Here is an 18,579-nt window from a genome sequence, read left to right as displayed (position 1 = left end):
CACGGAGGAGAGATGGGTTTGCTTTAAGAGCATATTAAATAAGGGCATTAGCCAGTGCATCCCATTGGGAAATAAATGTAAAAGAGCAAACAAAAGTCTTGGATGGCTTAACTCCAATGTAAAAATGCATATAAAAGCAAAGGAGAAGGCCTTCAACAAATACAAGGCTGAGGGATCATCATCAGCATTCAGACTTTATAAAGAATGCAACAAGAAATGTAAGGGTGCAATTAGGGCGGCTAAGATAGAACACGAAAGACACATAGTGGAGGAGAGCAAAAAAAATCCCAAGACATTCTTTAACTCTATAAACAGTAAAAAAGGGAGGACGGACCATATTGGCCCCATAAAGAATGAGGAAGGACATCTGTTTACAAAGGATGGGGAGATGGTGAAGGTATTGAATTTATTCTTCTCCTCAATCTTCACAAGGGAATTGGGGGGCTTCAGTAGCCAAAACTGCAGTGATTGTCCTTATGACACATCACAGGAAGCACCCTCATGGCTAACAGAGGACATAATTAGAAATAGATTTGAGAAACTTAACATTAATAAATCACCGGGACAAGATGGCTTGCATCTGAGGGTACTTAGGGAACTCAGTCACGTACGACCATTGTTCCTAATTTTTACTGACTGGAATGGTACCAGCTGATTGGAGAAAAGCCAATGTAGCACCAATATTTAAAAAAGGGCCAAAATACATCCCTGGGAATTACAGAACAGTAACGGTATCATTAGCAATAATCAACATGGATTCATGAAGAATCATTCTTGCCAAACCAATCTATTAACCTTCTATGAGGAGATGAGCTGCCATCTAGATAAAGGAAGGCCCGTAGACGTGGTGTATCTCTATTACTGTACAAAGTAAGGTCCGTTGGCATGGATCATAGGGTGAGTACATGGATTGAAAAGCTACAAGGGCAAGTTCAGAGGGTGGTGATAAATGGGGAATACTCTGAATGGTCAGAGGTGGGAAGTGGGGTCCCCCCGGGTTATGTGCTGGGACCAATCCTGTTTAATTTGTTCATAAATGACCTGGAGGATGGGGTAAACAGTTCAATCACTGTATTTGCAGATGACACTAAGCTAAGCAGTGCAATAACTTCTCTGCAGGATGTGGAAACCTTGCAAGAAGATCTGAACAAATAAATGAGGTGGGCAACTACATGGCAAATGAGGTTTAATGTAGAAAAAATTAAAATAATGTATTTGGGTGGCAAAAATATGAATGCAATTTACTCACTGGGGGTGAACCTCTGGGGGAATCTAGGATAGAAAAGGACCTGGGGGTCCTAGTAGATGATAGGCTCAACAATGACATGCAATGCCAAGCTGTTGCTAACAAAGCAAACAGAATATTGGCGTGCATTAAAAAGGGGATTAACTCCAGGGATAAAGCGATAATTCTCCCACTCTACAAGACTTTGGTCCAGCCTCACCTGGAGTATGCTGTCCAGTTCTGGGCACCAGTCCTCAGGAAGGATGTACTGGAAATGGAGCGAGTACGAAGAAGGGCAACAAAGCTAATAAAGGGTCTGGAGGATATTAGTTATGAAGAAAGGTTGCGAGCACTGAACTTATTCTCTCTGGAGAAGAGACGCTTGAGAGGGGATATATTTAAATTTACAAATACCATACTGGTGACCCCACAATAGGGATAAAACTTTTTTGTGGAAGGGAGTTAAATAAGACACGTGGCCACTCATTAAAATTAGAAGAAATTAGGTTTAACCTTAAACTGAGGGTTCTTTATTGTAAGAGCGCCAAGGATGTGGAATTCCCTTCCACAGGCGGTGGTCTCAGCGGGGAGCATCGATAGTTTGAAAAAACTATTAGATAAGCACCTGAACGACTGCAACATACAGGGATATACAATGTAATACTGACATATTGACACACATAGGTTGGACTTGATAGACTTGTGTCTTTTTACAACCTCACCTACTATGTAACTATGTATTATGTAACTGACTGGAAACAAACAAAATTACATATTAAAAGGGCAATAACAAGCAGAATTGCATGCTGGCTTATTATATCTTTTGGTTTCCAGTTGTAAGAGATTTTAAGTAAAATTTACAGTTCTGGTTAATCTTAATTGCCGTTATAAAGCCTAGAATAAAGAAATATAACTAGGAATTACAAAATTCAGGTACCGCTCAGGCAGAGAGGTAAAGTCCAACTAGACTGCTGTGAGTGCAGGCAGGGACAGGGAGCTCGTCCTAACTCCAAACTGCATAATGTCAAAGGAAAAGGTCCACAAGCCGCACATCATGAAGCAGACCCATGTGCATGAAGTGAGATGAATGCCAGCCTCAGCCAGGACACCAACCAGGCCACACCCCTAACACATTTTAATCACAAGCTCCAAGGGGCGGGGTGAAACACATTGGGGGCATAGCATGGCTGGAGTCCTGGCTGAGGCTGCCATTCCTCTAACTTCATGCACATGGGTCTGCTTCATGATGTGCGTCTTTTTTTCCTTTAACATTGCTGCAAGAAAAGAACGCCTCTGTAATGTTATTGTTGTAAGGTGTAGAAACATCAGTCATAGTGATCTCATTCCTGTAGCCTCTGAGAGGTATACAAAGGCAGTGGGTATCCTAGTGACAACTGTCATTAAGATAGAAAGGGGTCTATTTATGAAAAAAAAAATGTTGTATGAATATCACAAGCATTTGCACAGCTGTCATAAATAATCCCCATATTTTTCTATTATGTTTAATTCCTTTGATCATCATCTCCATCTGGTGGCCATAATGTGGTATTTTTCTAAAAAGCCTCAATCAGGAAAATACTGCATTATGGCCCCTAGATGGAGCTGATGATCGTACTAAATAAACATATTAGACAAAATGCAGAGATTATCTGTGATGGCTGTACGAATGCTTGTGATATTCATACAACATTTTTTGTAAATAGACTCCAAAGTGGAACAGAAAAAAATTAATCTATGCAAGACATAAAAGAGGGTTGGCTAGACTTCAGCTTTAAGCTTATATTAGTATTTTGTTAACCTCAAATTCACATTATTCATATATTATAACAGAAAATGTAGAGGTTTTGGTCTGTGAAGCAAGTGTATTAAGGGAAATTAGACACCACATGAGCTCCATACATCTCAAAAATATGCACATTTTCTATAATATAGCAAGTAGTATGCCAGTAATATACAGCATATCCAGCTGTTTCTCACCACTTAAGTACTGATTCTTCAAGGCTCTTTACCTCTGACTCACAAGAGTATGTATAAAACTCATGCCATTGTTGACAATTCTTTACCTTGTAAAATAGGAAGTGTTGTACAACTCTGTATTTACAATATGTCTCTCGAAAACAATATTTATACAGAAAGAACCAAATTTAGCATTTTCAGACTTTAAAAGTTTTTAAAAGCATTTTGAACTTTGTTAATTTTTTCACGGCTGACTATTTCTTTGTTTTCTTTTTTTTTTTTAATGTATGGTGGATGTAGATGAGTCATATTCTGAACTGTATATTATTTATAAAACACATGCACATTTTATTGTCTTGAAGGATATCTAATAAACAAACGTTTTAAGACTGCTCTTATAACTGATTTAACTGATCCTATGGAGGACCCACCTTACTCTCTTCCACCTGCCACAAATATTCAATATACTTGCAATGGTACTTTAGCCTAAAATCCCAATTTGCACTTGAATTTGCCCGTTCCAACCAACAAAAATGCTCCAGTCAAATGGCTGGTGAATGTATACGAATTTAAACTGCCAAATGTGCCAAGGGATACCTGATTTTTTTATAAATATGCCCTTAAATGTGTTATTAAATTGTGTATTTTTTTTAAACTTATATTTTCAAAATGTAAGGTATTTATATAGCACCATCAATTTACACAGCACTTTTCCTGCCCCCAAGGAGCTTACACTCTAAGATCCCTAAATCACAGTCATACATACACATAGTAGGGCCAATTTAGACAGGAGCCAATTAACCTACCAGCATGTCTTTGGAGTGTGGGAGGAAACTGGTGTGAGTATCCAGGCACAGGGAGAACATGCAAACTCCAGGCAGGTAGTACAGTGGTTGGGACTCAAACAGATGACCCTAGTGCTGCCAGGCGGAAGTGCTAAACAAGAGTCACATATTAACCACTTCAGCCCGGGAAGATTTTACCCCCTTCCTGACCAGAGCACTTTTTGCGATTCGGCACTGCGTCGCTTTAACTGACAATTGCGCAGTCGTGCGACATGGCTCCCAAACAAAATTCATGTCCTTTTTTTCCCCACAAATAGAGCTTTCTTTTGGTGGTATTTGATCGCCTCTGCGGTTTTTATTTTTTGCGCTATAAACCAAAAAATAGCGTCCATTTTGAAAAAAATGCATTTTTTTTACTGTTTGCTATAATAAATATCTCCAAAAAATATTAAAAAAAAACATTTTTTTTCCTCAGTTTAGGCCAATACGTATTCTTCTACATATTTTTGGTAAAAAAAAATCACAATAAGCGTTTATTGATTGGTTTGCGCAAAAGTTATAGCGTTTACAAAATAGGGGATAGTTTTATGGCATTTTTATTATTCATTTTTTTTTTACTAGTCGCTGGCGTCGATCATCGATTTTTATCATGACTGTGACATTATGGCGGACACATCGGACATTTTTGACACATTTTTGGGACCGTTGTCATTTATACAGCAATCAGTGCTATACAAATGCACTGATTCCTGTGTAAATGACACTGGCAGTGAAGGGGTTAACCACTAGGGGGCTAGGGAGGGGTTAAATATGTCCTGGGGAGTGTTACTAACTGTGGGGGGCATGGCTACGTGTGACACGTCACTGATCTCTGCTCCCGATCACAGAGAGCAGAGATCAGTGACACCGTCACTAGGCAGAACGGGAAGATGCTTGTTTACATTAGCATCTCTCTGTTCGTCCTCTCCGTGAGGTGATTGCGAGTATCCCTGCGGCGATCAAGTCCGCGGGACCCACGACCCGAGCTCCCGGCTGGCGGCGCGCACGCAATGGCATGGCGGCAAATTTAAAGGGATGTACAGGTACGCCCATTTGCCCAGCCGAGACATTCTGCTGACGTACATCGGCGTGCGCTGGTCGGGAACCAGTTATAGGGGTTCTAAAGGCTCAAGGTTTTTTACCTTCATGCATTCTATACATGAAGGTAATAAACCTTCTCTGTGCAGCAGCCCTCCCTAATACTTACCTGAGACCCATCTTGATCCAGTGATGTGCATGAGAGCCTCGGTTCTCCAGGGATTCTCCCTCTTCGTTGGCTGAGACAGCAGCAGGAGCCATCAGCTCCTGTCAATCACAGCCAGTAAACCAATGAGGGGTGGGGCTGAGCCACTACTCCTGTGTGTGAATGGACATGCAGAGCTGCGGCTTGGGAATGAGCCTGCTTGTGTGCCCCCATTGCAAGCTGCCAAGGGCACTGGCGAGGGACCCGAGAAGAGGAGGATGCAGGCTGCTCTGTGCAAAACCCACTGCACAGAGCAGGTGAGTATGACATATTTATTATAAAAAAAAAACACACCAAACCTTTAATATTACTTTAAGGTGGCTACATGAGTTACAGTCTGATTGTACAATCTCCTTTAGGTTTACCAACAACTATGTGTGAGGACCTGCCTGACTGAATACAAGTTGAATGGATATTATAGGTAGGCCTTTATACTACATTAATGTTAGTACATCTAAATGAGATCATACAATCACATTGTAATGTACTGTATGTGGCCAGGAAGATATTATTGAGCTGTTATTGAGGTGGCATATCTGATACCAGATGTCATTTATTATAACATTTTGTAGTTTTTTTATTATTATTATTTTGCAGATTTACCCTTCTATTGATGTTTCATTAAAAAAATTCAGGAGCGATCTGTACCTCAAAGCTAAACATATAAAACAACGTAAATCCTTGCTGAGAAAACATGACCTTATTACTGCCTTGTTGGAATATCCTAAAATCTTGAATAATTCCGTTTTGACTCAGAGGTATGCTGGAGGATGGGTGTGATTTACTTTTATTATTATTAGAAAATAAATGAGGGTCAAAATCATTTGTAAACTAGAGGAACGAGAACTTTTATTAGTTGCTGGAGCTAAGAAGGAATGGAATAGCATGGGTATGGTGTACTGACTATGACAATAATCAATCTTGAACTAGATGTCAAGCCATTTATGTACAATGTAAATGCAATTTATATTGGACATAACCACAATGATCATCCAAAAACACTCTTCTAGTAAAAAAAAAAAAGTAAGTATATTTGTGTGTGCATAAAACACATGTATTTGTGTATTTATAGACAAACTGTACTAACCAACTGTATTATATATTTTACCAATTAATTTATCTGAAATAAGGGAGTGGACACAGGCATGCTATTTAGATATTTTAAATGCTATTATCAAAGATAGATAGAAAAAACAATATATATATATATATATATATATATATATATATATATATATATATATATATATATATATATAAAAAGCAGAGTACTTTAAATATAGCATCCATGTCAAATCAGATGCCAAATCGGCCGCTATTTAGGGCGCCGCACCGATTCCTAAAAGTAGTTTCTGTACTACTTTTGGTGACTTCGGGGTGTAATTTCAATAGACATCTGTGCAGAAACCCACACAGATATGTCTGAAATCGCCCCTGAAGTCGAGACTGACATGAAGGAATGAAATTGTGCGAGTTCAGCTGAACTGATTTCATTCCCGCTGTCAGTGTGAACCTAGGCTAAAACCTGGAAACTGGTTGGTTTCTATGCAGAGCTGCACCATATTTTGCATGCTCCAGTTTTAGTAAATCTCCCCCACTGCAGCTTGCAAATCAGATTATACACTATATATGTCTCCCCCATTGTATATATATATATATATATATATATATATATATATATATATATATATATACAGGGCTTTTTTTCAGCTGGAATTTGGTGGAACTAAGTTCCACCACCTTTGGCTCAGGCCCCTTACTTCCTACTCACCACTATCACTTGTAAACACAGAGGTCTGGCTTCCTGTGTTTTCCAAGTGTAGTATGGGGACAAGTGAGATGCAGGTGCCTGGGGTACAGTGCGGATGCTGACACCCCCCCGGATGATCTCCCTGCAAGTGAGAGAGGTGGAGCCACCTACAGTGTGAGGGGAGGTACTAGAGAAGAAGAGGGGTGAAAGTGAGATGGGGATGCAGAAATAAGCAGTTGTGGAAGAAGGCTGAACTCTGCACTCTGTGTGTAGCGTACCCCTGAACTCTGCATTTAGCGCACCCCTGAACTCTGCGTGTAGAGCACCCCTGAACTCTGCACTCTGTGTGTAACCCCACCAAACTCTGCACTCTGTACATATTGCACTCCTGGTATTTAATGCCCCTTTAAGACCCTCCCACTGTGAGTGAAATTTGATTATACCCACTATTTGACCCGTTTTGGAGGGTGTGTGTGTCGGGGGTAGGGGGTTTTGGGGGGTCCTGGTTGAGTTCATCCACCTATTTTGTGAGAAAAAAAAGCCCTGTATATATATATATATATATATATATATATATATATATATAGTATATATATTTCCCCCATAATCTCCCCTATTGTGGCTTGCAAATCAGACTATACTGTGTATACAGCATTTTGAACCACTGCAGAGTAAAAATGATCAGAAATAATACTGTAGGATCCCTTACAAATTAACTCCATAGAAATAAAACAAAATAGTTGGCATTTGGAAGTATGTCAGGGCACTTTTGTCTTTAAATAACACCAGACAAAGAACATCAGTGTTTAGTAACCCATAGCAGCTAATCATATGCATCTTTCATCAGCATATCCACACTAAAACAAGAAAAATGTATATTTTGTTGAGTGATATAGATACCGCCACCAAAAAATGTCATTACCCCCTGTTTTCGTTATAAAGATGAGAAGCAAATGAAGATCCAAACTTGACTGTCCTGATTCGCAATGTACATATTGTTTGCTTCATTTTTAATTCATTGGGCTTTTCCCACGCTGTGTATAAAAAAACGTTCAAGCTCCCTTCTATGTATTTACCTTTCTCAGCCCATAATGCATACAGTGAAAACCTTTATAAGCTGTATTGTACAGTATTTGCCATTGGGTGCACAGATAGGATCTAAGCTGGGGTCAGAAAAGTAGAAAATCATATAAAGGGGTTTACAGTGAAGTTTAGGACAAGTAGAGACTGCATGGCTTGGTACTCGGTGTACTGTTTATTATCATCATCATAATCAGTAAGCTCAGCAACTTCAGTGCAATTAGCCCCTCACTGACCACAGCCAGGAGAAGTATGGCTTTATCTGTGAGTTGTTCTTGCAAAAAGACTTACCTTTACTGTTACTCACGATGTTCATAACTGGATCGCCCTGTTATTATTAGAGTGACTCTTGGAGCTGGGTTGGGGGAAAGAGATCATGTCTCTGCCTCCCTTTGTTATTTTTCTCCATTTTTGATAGCAGTCTAAAGAATAGAGTAATTTAAACCACTCTTACGTTTGACATCATCGTTTTATACTGAGGGGGAAATTATGGGGAAATTAGGGACTTTAAGGAAGACATGATCTGGTAAGATCATTTATTTCCATCCCTAGGGACTTTATATGATATCAAGACCTGGTAAGGACGTGAATATCCATCCCATTTATATAAAGAAAGGGGTTTGTTGACAAACATGTGGTAATATCAAGGGTATGCAATATATCATTGTTTATTCTATATGAGATTACCATCATTTTTACTGTCATTACTCTGTATATTGCATACCTTTGATATTACCACATGTTTTACGAACTGTGTTCAATGGTTGAATTACTATATGCTTATTACCATGTACCAGTGTTACTGATTACTGTATGTTTACCAAATAGCCTTTTAATAAAAATTCCTTACATTCATCCAATCATCTCCTTGCTGTCACTGGCTTCATATAAAGTCCCACCCTCCCTGTCAACAAACCCCCTTTCTTTATCGTTTTATACTGAACAAAAATCACAAATCTATCTTTCCTGCCTGATATCTAAAACGGTGATTGGGAAGAGAGCTTTAATACCCAGCCTGTGATTGACAGCCACAGCTGTGCATGTTGTCTGTGTACTGTGAGAAGGGGGTGTGTCCCTTCCCTCCAATCATGGCTCAGAGATCAGAGATGCCCCCCTCCTACTTTCCAGAGCTGAGAGGTTCTGTGTAAATTCTGGCTGTGGAGAATAGATGGTTGCAGATAAACAGATACAACTTATATAGGAGGATTTGTTTCATTTATGTGTATCATTAGATGCTAGTTACTTTACTGAGTATTTGTGAGGGTTTAAAACCATTTTAAAAGTATGTGAATTATCTGCATTGTTACTGTATTCAGAGCCTTTGACTTTTAAGAAGCAAATCACATCTTCATTAAACTTTCAGAGAAACACTTGGACACAAAGGAAATCATAGATTATCTGCTACTTCTGTAGGAACTGACGCTTCCTCAGGTTTGGATTATTTTGTATTATTTATATATTATATATTGTATTATTTTTTTATTTAATACTAAGTGGGTAGTAAAATATTGCTGAGTGTGTAAGTGCAATAGTAATTTTTTATCCACTTTTCTGATGACACGTTTTGAGATGCTCTGTACTCTCCACTATCCAACCCTTATGATTAATTCAGATAACTGTTATCTAAGCTTTATCTTTCTAGATGAATCAAAAGCAGAACAGCAGATATCCCCATAGTGGGGGTTAAAAACAAACTGATGTGAGAGAAGCTACCCCTTGGGTGCCATTATGTTAATGTTTTCCAGCACTGCAGTCCAGCTGAACTGGTGTGAACTTTGTAAACTGTTCTTCTAAAATCTTCAAGATTTTGTTAAAGGCATCCTAGCTTTAATTTATTTCTATTTTTCGCTTATAAGGAACATATTTACTCAAACATCAGTCTGTGTTGTAGTTCATTTAGAATATTTAATGTTTGTATGGGTCTTAGCAGTAACCCAAAATGAGGATATATTGCTGTAACAGGTGGAAGAACAGTGGCAGCCCATAATGCAGGGCGAAGGGGCCCCACCCCTCTAATCCATGCGTCCGGCCCCCTAATCTACATGCGGGGCCAGAGGCTCTAATAGGCTTCTAAAAAGGGTGGGCTCACCCAGTTGGGTGGGCTCACCCAATTAATATTCGCTATTGTCTTCCTGATTCTCATCCCGGCCAATCAGGAAGTGTTTTCCTGAGACCTGTCAACTGATTGGCTGAGAGGAGAAGTGATCCGATTGGCCGCTGAGGGGGAGGGAGGAGGAGACGCAGGGGAAGCCGCCATAAATCACCAGGAGGAGGAGATGTGGCCCACCGCCCGGAGGAATCGCTGACCTAGATGGGGTAAGTGTGGGGCTGGTGACTGACCGACCGGGGGGTGGTGGCGGGTGGATTGTTTGCCGCCCCCCAAAAAATATACTCCCAGTCGCCACTGTGGCAGACTGAGGCTTCATGTACACTAGCAGCTCCTAAACTTGAGTTTAGGAGCTTCTGGCATTTTTTTTTAGTTTAGGAGCTTCTGCAGTTAAGTGAGGTTCCACCTCCCTCAATCTCCCTCTTCTGAAGCAGAAGCATCACATTCAGTATAGGACCGTCTTGACTGCCAGCCGCGGGAAACCGCAAAATGTGATTTTGCTGCGTATTGCATTTTCCCGCGGCTACGGTAAATGAAGGCCAAGTGTACATAAAGCCTAAGGGTATCTAAGGGTATGTATTGATGGGCTTTTGTTAGCTTCAAACAGGTTTTGCATTACTGTTCAAGTCTTTGAGAATGTAAAACTAATTAGTGCAGGTCAGAAGGAGGTAAAAATGCACCAGGCAATGAATTCCGAACCATCTCAGAAGCTTCTCACACTGATTACAAACTGACCCCACCAACACAGACATAAGGCCTATTGACACAGGTCCTAATAGTCACCCCATTATCATATTGTTCAGGACCTTCACAATTTCTACTGCTGCAGGATATTCTGAAAATGTGGAGATCTGAGGTATTACTGCCTATAGAAACCAGCTGGATGTTGGCTTCTCAAATTTTCTCTCAAAAACGACAGTTGTCATCTGATTGTTAAAGAGAAGTAATTCACTTGTTAGTTCCAAAAAATCTGCCTCAACTGAAAAGCTGCAAAAGTAAGCTGTGTTTATAAAAGTAAAAAGGAGGGAAATTTGAAACTTTAAATGAAGCAATTGACTTGATACATGTAACTTGATAAGAGTTTAATGATATGTTAACATATTGGTGGATATGAAATACATATACATAGCATGAGCATATAACACGGAACGGCATAAGCATCTTAAATACATCCATATACACACACATATGGGGTTGGCAGCACAATCAACTTAGCAGCACACAACAATCTTGAGTACAGATGAGGATATAATGTATAAGAGAGATTGTATGAAAAAATGATGAAGGTGGTTAAAATAACATGATTGAATCTGGATAGGATCCTTGGAGAGGCATATAAATACATCCTAAATGACCGACGTGTTTCGTGTATGAACACTTCCTCAGGAGCGGATGCTTAAAAGTATCTGTAAAAAACAGAATATGAGTATATCTAGTCTAAAACTCGACTTTATAAGAGAGACACTTACATACAACCAATTGTGATGGTATGAAATGCTGTGAGCGGGCCAGGGCTCGAAAATTAGTCTGTCCCGGGAGCTGAGGTAATAGAGCCCCATGACAGCAGGACGCTGTCCCCAGCCATCTTTTTTATGTGTAAGGTTTGTCCTATGTGGTTAGAGAACCCCCTCTGGGTTCACGCACGTGGGACAATACAGCGTTTGTTGTTAAACACTCAGCGGCACAACTTGCACCACATTAGTAGTTTCGTCCATTGTTGTGGGTGTTTGGTTTCATTTGGGCTGTGCTGATGTCTGACACCCGGGAGATGCGATGGGCTCTGGGCGCCCTCCCCCTCCCCTCTCCTCCACCCCATTTAGGGGCATGAGGGATCGGGCGGACGCCACCGCAGCTCATCTGCGCCATATATTGCGCCACTTGCATGACCTAATTTTCGGCCGCTGTGGCAGAGGCACGTGTTTTCCATCTTAGCCAACGCAGTGGGGAAAGTTTGGCAGGAGCTGCGAGTAGCATTTACCGCCCAGTCTGTAGCCCTCTGCCATGCTTGCGTGATGCTGGTATGAGCTCACTGGTGGGTGGGACATAGATAAAGGCACTTTCCCTGTCACAGCTCTCTCAGCCGCACACTCGTTGACATCATAACTTGCAGGAGGATATGTTTTTCAAACAGACACTCAAGGTAACCACCTTGGGATTTCATTATATTGTTTTTCTTGATACCCACTTTCCTTAAATATTTTCCTCATTGCTTGGTTGTGGATTGGTTAGCTATAAGGTGTCCCCACCTATGGGTACTTACCACCTTCACTCTCCATGTAGGTTGTGGGTGGTTTACAACCACAAACCTATCTAGATGTGCGTTATTTTCTCTCACACTTTCACTCTGGTATCTAGTCCTTATTCACCCTTATCAAACATGATATACTTGATGGATATTTAATTTATCCAATACAGACTTCTTATGCAGACAACACTTCTGGTCATCACTTCCTAACACACTATGGAGATTTGTACGTTTTGTTTTGGGGATGTGGTAAATGCGTCCTGCTGTCATGGGGCTCTATTACCTCAGCTCCCGGGACAGACTAATTTTCGAGCCCTGGCCTGCCCACAGCATTTCAGACCATCGCAATTGTTTGTACGTAAGTATCTAGGGTTGGTAATCCTGTTCTCTCTTACAAAGTCGAGTTTTAGACTGGATATACTCATCCGCCCCTGAGGAAGTGTTAATACATGAAACGCGTTGGCCATTTAGGATGTATTAATATGCCTCTCCAAGGATCCAGTTTCAATCATGTTATTTTAACCAACTACATCATTTTTCATACAATCGCTCTTATACATTATATCATCATCTGTACTCAAGATTGTTGTGTGCTGCTAAGTTGATTGTGCTGCCAACCCTATGTGTGTGTGTATATGGATGGATTCATGATGCTTATGCCATTCAGTGTATTTACACAAAGTTACTTATTTACATGTTATATGTTCATGCTATGTATGTGTATTTCATATCCACCAATATGTTAACACATTATTAAACTGTTATCAAGTTACATTATCAAGTCAATTGCCTCATTTAAAGTCCCAAATTCCCCTCCTTTTTACTTGAATAGGGAAGGAGGCACATCTAATTGGTGTGCTTCATTTAAAGTTGCACACTTCCCCCTTCTGTTTATAAAAGTAGGTAGCCATAGGTGTCTGTACTTATTTCTGTTACTTTTAACCACTTGCCGACCAGCTCACGCCGATGTATGTTGGCAGAATGGCACTGGCAGGCAAAAGGGTGTACAGGTACATCCCCTTTAGGAAGCGGTGTCGCGAGCGCACCGCCAGAGGCGCGCGCTAACGCCGCGGTCTCCATGACCATGACCCCGGGTCCTGCGAACTCGATGTCCGCCGGGTGCCCACGAACGTGTCACGGAGAGGAAGAACGGGGAGATGCTTATGTAAACAAAGCATTCCTTGTTCTGCCTAGTGACAGGGCAGTGATCTACTGCTCTATGTGATCGTGAGCAGTGATCACTGTCCTGTGTGTTAAAGCCCTCACAGTTAGAATCACTCCCTAAGACACACTTAACCCCTTCACTGCCCCCTAGTGGTTAACCCCTTCACTGCCAGTGTCATTTACACAATAATCAATGCATTTTTAATCGCACCGATCGCTGTATAAATGACAATGGTCCCAAAAATGTGTCAAAAATGTCCGATGTGTCCGCCATAATGTTGCAGTCCTGATAAAAATCACAGATCGCCGCCATTACTAATAAAAAAAATTTTAAATAAAAATGCCATAAAACTATCCCCTATTTTGTAGACGCTATAAATTTTGCGCAAACCAATCAATATACGCTTATTGCGATTTTTTTTTACCAAAAATATGTAGAAGAATACATATCGGCCCAAACTGAGGAAAAAAATCGTTTTTTTATATTTTTGGGGGGATATTTATTATAGCAAAAACTAAAAAATACTGCGTTTTTTTTCCAAAATTGACGCTCTTTTTTTGTTTATAGCACAAAAAATAAAAACTGCAGAGGCGATCAAATACCACCAAGAGGAAGCTCTATTTGTGGGAAAAAAGGACATCAATTTGTTTGGGTACAGCGTCGCACGACCGTGCTATTGTCAGTTAAAGCGACGCAGTGCCGAATCGCAAAAAACACTCTGGTCTTTGGGCAGACAAATGGTCTGAGGCTGAAGTGGTTAAATATATCTTTACTGCACGCTAGGAGTGCCCTGACTCTGAATACAAATTAAATATTTTTTGCAAATCAAAGTTTTAATATGTCTGCTACCTGCCACAATGTCAAAGAGTGGTATCTGCAGTGTATTGTGTCATGCAGTGAGGGTGTGACTAAGCTCTGACATGCAGCAAACAGAGATGGTAATTAAGGGGGCTCCCAAGGTGGAGGAGCCTCCTAGACAAAAACTGCACATAGACTTACGAAGGAAGTCAAGGCATGCAGGCAAAAGGGTAACGATCAAAGTTATGTCTGTGGGTAGGCTGTCACTTTGCTTCTCACAAAGTAGAAATTCTTTGGTCATGCAAGAAATTACAGCAAGCTACACAACATTTGACAGCAGTGAGCTAGCAGGGGCACATCTTGGGAGATGAAAGGCAATATCTCTATTTTTTTTTTTTTTAACGTTGGAGGGAAATAGTAGAATTGTGACAATATTAATTTGGAATTATACAGGCTGGTATGCCACAGTGACATATCAGTTTATCTGTCTGTTTCCTGTCTTCTTTACCTCTTCGGTCATTAGAATGTGATAAACATACAATAATATAACAGCTTACAGAAAGGTGAAAAAGTAGGCAATAACCAGAGGTGGGGGACTCGAGTCACATGACTTGACTCGAGTCAGACTCGAGTCACCTGTTTGAGGACTTGCGACTTGCTTTACAAAATTAAATAAATGACTCGACTTGACTTTGACTTGTCACTAATGACTTGCGACTTGACTTTGACTTGGGCTATTTGACTTGCAATGACTTGGCACCACCAGTTCTGTGTCTTGGCCTAGGCAAAAAACGCCGCCAACCCCCCCCCCCCCCACAATAGAAAGCTCCCCCCGAGTCCCGGCTTCGGGGTAGATCAGTATTTTGACTTAATTTGTGACTTGACCAAAATAAATGACTTGACTTGACTTGCTTGACTTCTGGCAGGGACTCGACTTGACTTGCTTGCTTTTCGCCACAGTAACTTGGGACTTGCTTATGACTTGAAGGTTAAGACTTGAGACTTGCTTATGACTTGCACATGTGTAAATTACTCCCATCACTGGCAATAACTGGGGCTGGGCACGGGCAAAGTATTTCCCATGTTTCGGCCTACCAACAGTAAATGTGTCTGAAACAAGTACTAGACAGCAGAAAAACAGTCATTAACCAGTTGAAGATGTTGGGAGCAAAGCATACGCCCAGTTCCTCTTCCCCCGCAAACATCTCCCAGCTACTATTGCTGGAAAACCCCAGCTGTCAAACAGGGAAGCTTCTTAACAGTGCCTGAACTTTATTGTTTCTTCCTATTTACTGTTTTTTTAATACTCCGATGAGCACCACCCTGTATTCCTTCATTACCAGGACATTTTTCAGTTTTCAGCTTTCAGCATGATAGTATGACACAATTAGACTTGCAAATCTACACTCAAATAAATTTTATAGCATTTTTTTTTTTTTTGGACAGATAGAGCTTTCTTTTGGTAGTATTTAATGACTAGTAGGTTTTTAATTTTTGATTATACAAAGAAAAGTAGATCAAACATTTGGGAAAAAAGCCTGTTTCCATTACTTTCTGCTAAAATAAAAATGCTAGAATAGTACAAAACTCCCAATTTTTGACACTTTTTTTTGGAAATTAGGCATGCCACTTTTTGCCACACTTTTTTGGAAATTAGGCATGCCACTTTGTGGCACACTTTTTTGTAAATTAGGCATGCCACTTTGTGGCACAGTTTTTTGTAAATTAGGCATGCCACTTTGTGGCACACTTTTTTGTAAATTAGGCATGCCACTTTGTGGCACACTTTTTTGGAAATTAGGCATGCCACTTTTTGGCACACTTTTTTTTTTAAATAAAGAGATATGCTGGTACTGATGAGTTTAAACACAGAGCTTGAGAATGGTGCAATAGATACGTTAAATGTACAAGTCATACACAGAGGAAGAAGGAAGTGAAGGAACTATTGTACTGGTCATATGCAGTGGCATGATGGAGATGAAGAGATTAATATTCAGTTGTGTATGATAAGGGAGGTAAAAGGGTTTATATATAGGTAACCTGGAGACAGCATGAAGATAGTATGTTAAGGAGAGGAGGGGCATGAAAGGCTAAAAAAAAAACAATGCAAAAGCTGGTTCTGCTAATAGGGTTCATTCTGTGCCATATTTCCATGTGTCCATTAAATATCAGTAAAATACGCTAATGTTCTTTTATTTTTACAGACAAAAGTAAAGTGAGGAACTGTAGTAATGGTAAGTATAGGAAGTATTATTTTTTTTTTTTAACATAGAAATTTAGGCTACATCTGCCAGTGTTTTTTAAAGCTGATCTCCAGGTATGATCTTTATTGCATATCTACATTGATCCAGCTTGGCACAATGTAAGTATGCATATCTCATACCTGATGGCCTGTGATAGTGTGATCTTTTGGGTTCTGTGTAAAAAGCAGCTCCCCCTCTAGACACAGAACAAAGGGGGTCGCTCGCTTGGCACTGCTGCCATTTATAGAATACAAAGAATTCTATGTCTGTCTTTCCATTTATAGAATACCTTGCATTTTTTTCAGTGAATACAAGTCATTCTCTGATTGGATGAAGTGTAGATTGTGGCATCACCTTTCCTCCCCTCCATCTTGTTAAGTCAAAAAATGCTTTGTATTTATTGAAAAATACAAAGCATTCTGCTGAATGAGCTACCCCCTGTGGTCAGAGTGCAGAGGGAAAGCTGCTTGCACAGAACCTGAGCAGAACCCAGAAGATTGTGGCCACCGAGACTACTACGGTGGTTGTCAGCTCCCTCAACTTCCCAGCAGGTCGGAGATATGCTTGCTTAGATTGTGCCAAGCTGGATCAATGTGGGTATGCAATAAAGATCATTTCTGGAGCTCAGCTTTAATCCTTAGCTGTACATACCCTCTACAGCAACTACCAGCAAAAGTCCAATTGTTCAGAAAAGTAGGCTCAACAGGAAGCCAAATCTTGACCTTTTCCACTGGTCTGCTCTGGAGGTCATCTCAGCAACAACACTTCCATTTATGAAATGTTAATTTGCAGACTTTAGGCTGAAAGCTTTGCAAGTACACTGCCCAAAGTATGGAACAAAAAAATGCAATGCTAATGAAGTGTATCCTTTACCCATATGGTTTATGTACACTTTAACTAAGTTGTAACCCTAGCATCTTAAATATTAGACAACTAAACTTTACTGAAATGAGAAAATAACAGTCAGAGCAATGGAATAAAAAAATCATCATCCAAACAGAAAATAAAGACAGAGTTGTAAACCCCATTTTTTAAGAAAATTTTCCCATCATGGAGTAGTATTTTAATGCTACCATTCATTCTTTTTTTTTTTTTTTGCTTGCTGATATTACACGCTCCTATAGCTAAGTAACACCCTGGTAACTAATGTTATCTCTTCTGTAATCACGTCTATGACTGTTTCTTGGAACAGATAATGATACACTATCTTACATCAGTCGTATCTTCAGCAATCCTTCTCTGGACTTGACTCCTGAATTCAACCCAAAGATCAAAGACTACTATGCAGAACTGCCATTTGATGTAGTGACAGTGGAAATTGGAGCAGAGCCTGCACATTGCAAAAGCCAAGTGCACCTGGATGACAGGGATGGACCAAGGTAGGATATCAAATGTGGTGTGCAAAGAAATACAATTTTCCTTGCTCTTGAAATTGCCTAACAGGTTTTAAATGAAAAGACAATTTTTGAGAAAAAAAATATCCAACCAGGTCAGTTATATACATTGAATGGATATTAGATATCATCATTGCAGTCCCCTAGAGCAGGAAAGGTTTTTTGTCAGATTTTTTCTAATGCTGCCCAAGTCCCTATTGGGTTGACTTCCCCAACATATTTTGCCATGACAGCGAGGTCCAAGAATGAGGTCACAAAGAGGAATAAAAACCCAGCAAATTTAAATGTATTTTTACACTAATAAAAAATAAATGGTGGCTGGTGTTTGTTAGGCTTTAACTTCCACAAACAGACTAGAGAATTGGATCCTCTGTTTGCTCTCCTGACACAAGCAGGAAATTGGATTTCTAGACAGAGTAAAAAATACCTTGAGGCTCAATTCTCACTAATGTGAGGTGGGAACCAGCGTCATTTCAGTGCCGGTTCCCGAATCGCATAAAACTCGCAGACGGTTCACACTGCCCTATGCGAACCGAAGTGTCAATAGAA

The 18,579-nt window shown here is 40.2% G+C and overlaps 1 protein-coding gene across 2 annotated transcripts in view; it reads left to right on the top strand.

The window, feature by feature from the left end:
• CPED1 (cadherin like and PC-esterase domain containing 1) overlaps positions 1 to 18,579 on the top strand; it is a 387,681-nt gene that overhangs the window by 190,854 nt on the left and 178,248 nt on the right. For both annotated transcript variants that reach the window (XM_073619808.1, XM_073619809.1), the window contains exons 11-14: positions 5,846 to 6,006; positions 9,442 to 9,509; positions 16,598 to 16,627; positions 17,829 to 18,015. In XM_073619808.1, coding sequence (XP_073475909.1) covers positions 5,846 to 6,006; positions 9,442 to 9,509; positions 16,598 to 16,627; positions 17,829 to 18,015 — 446 coding nt within the window. The remainder of the gene's footprint in view (positions 1 to 5,845; positions 6,007 to 9,441; positions 9,510 to 16,597; positions 16,628 to 17,828; positions 18,016 to 18,579) is intronic.

Source organism: Aquarana catesbeiana, linkage group LG03 (assembly GCF_042186555.1).
Source record: "Aquarana catesbeiana isolate 2022-GZ linkage group LG03, ASM4218655v1, whole genome shotgun sequence".
Lineage (NCBI taxonomy): Eukaryota > Metazoa > Chordata > Amphibia > Anura > Ranidae > Aquarana > Aquarana catesbeiana.
This window is presented reverse-complemented; position numbering and strand designations above follow the sequence as displayed.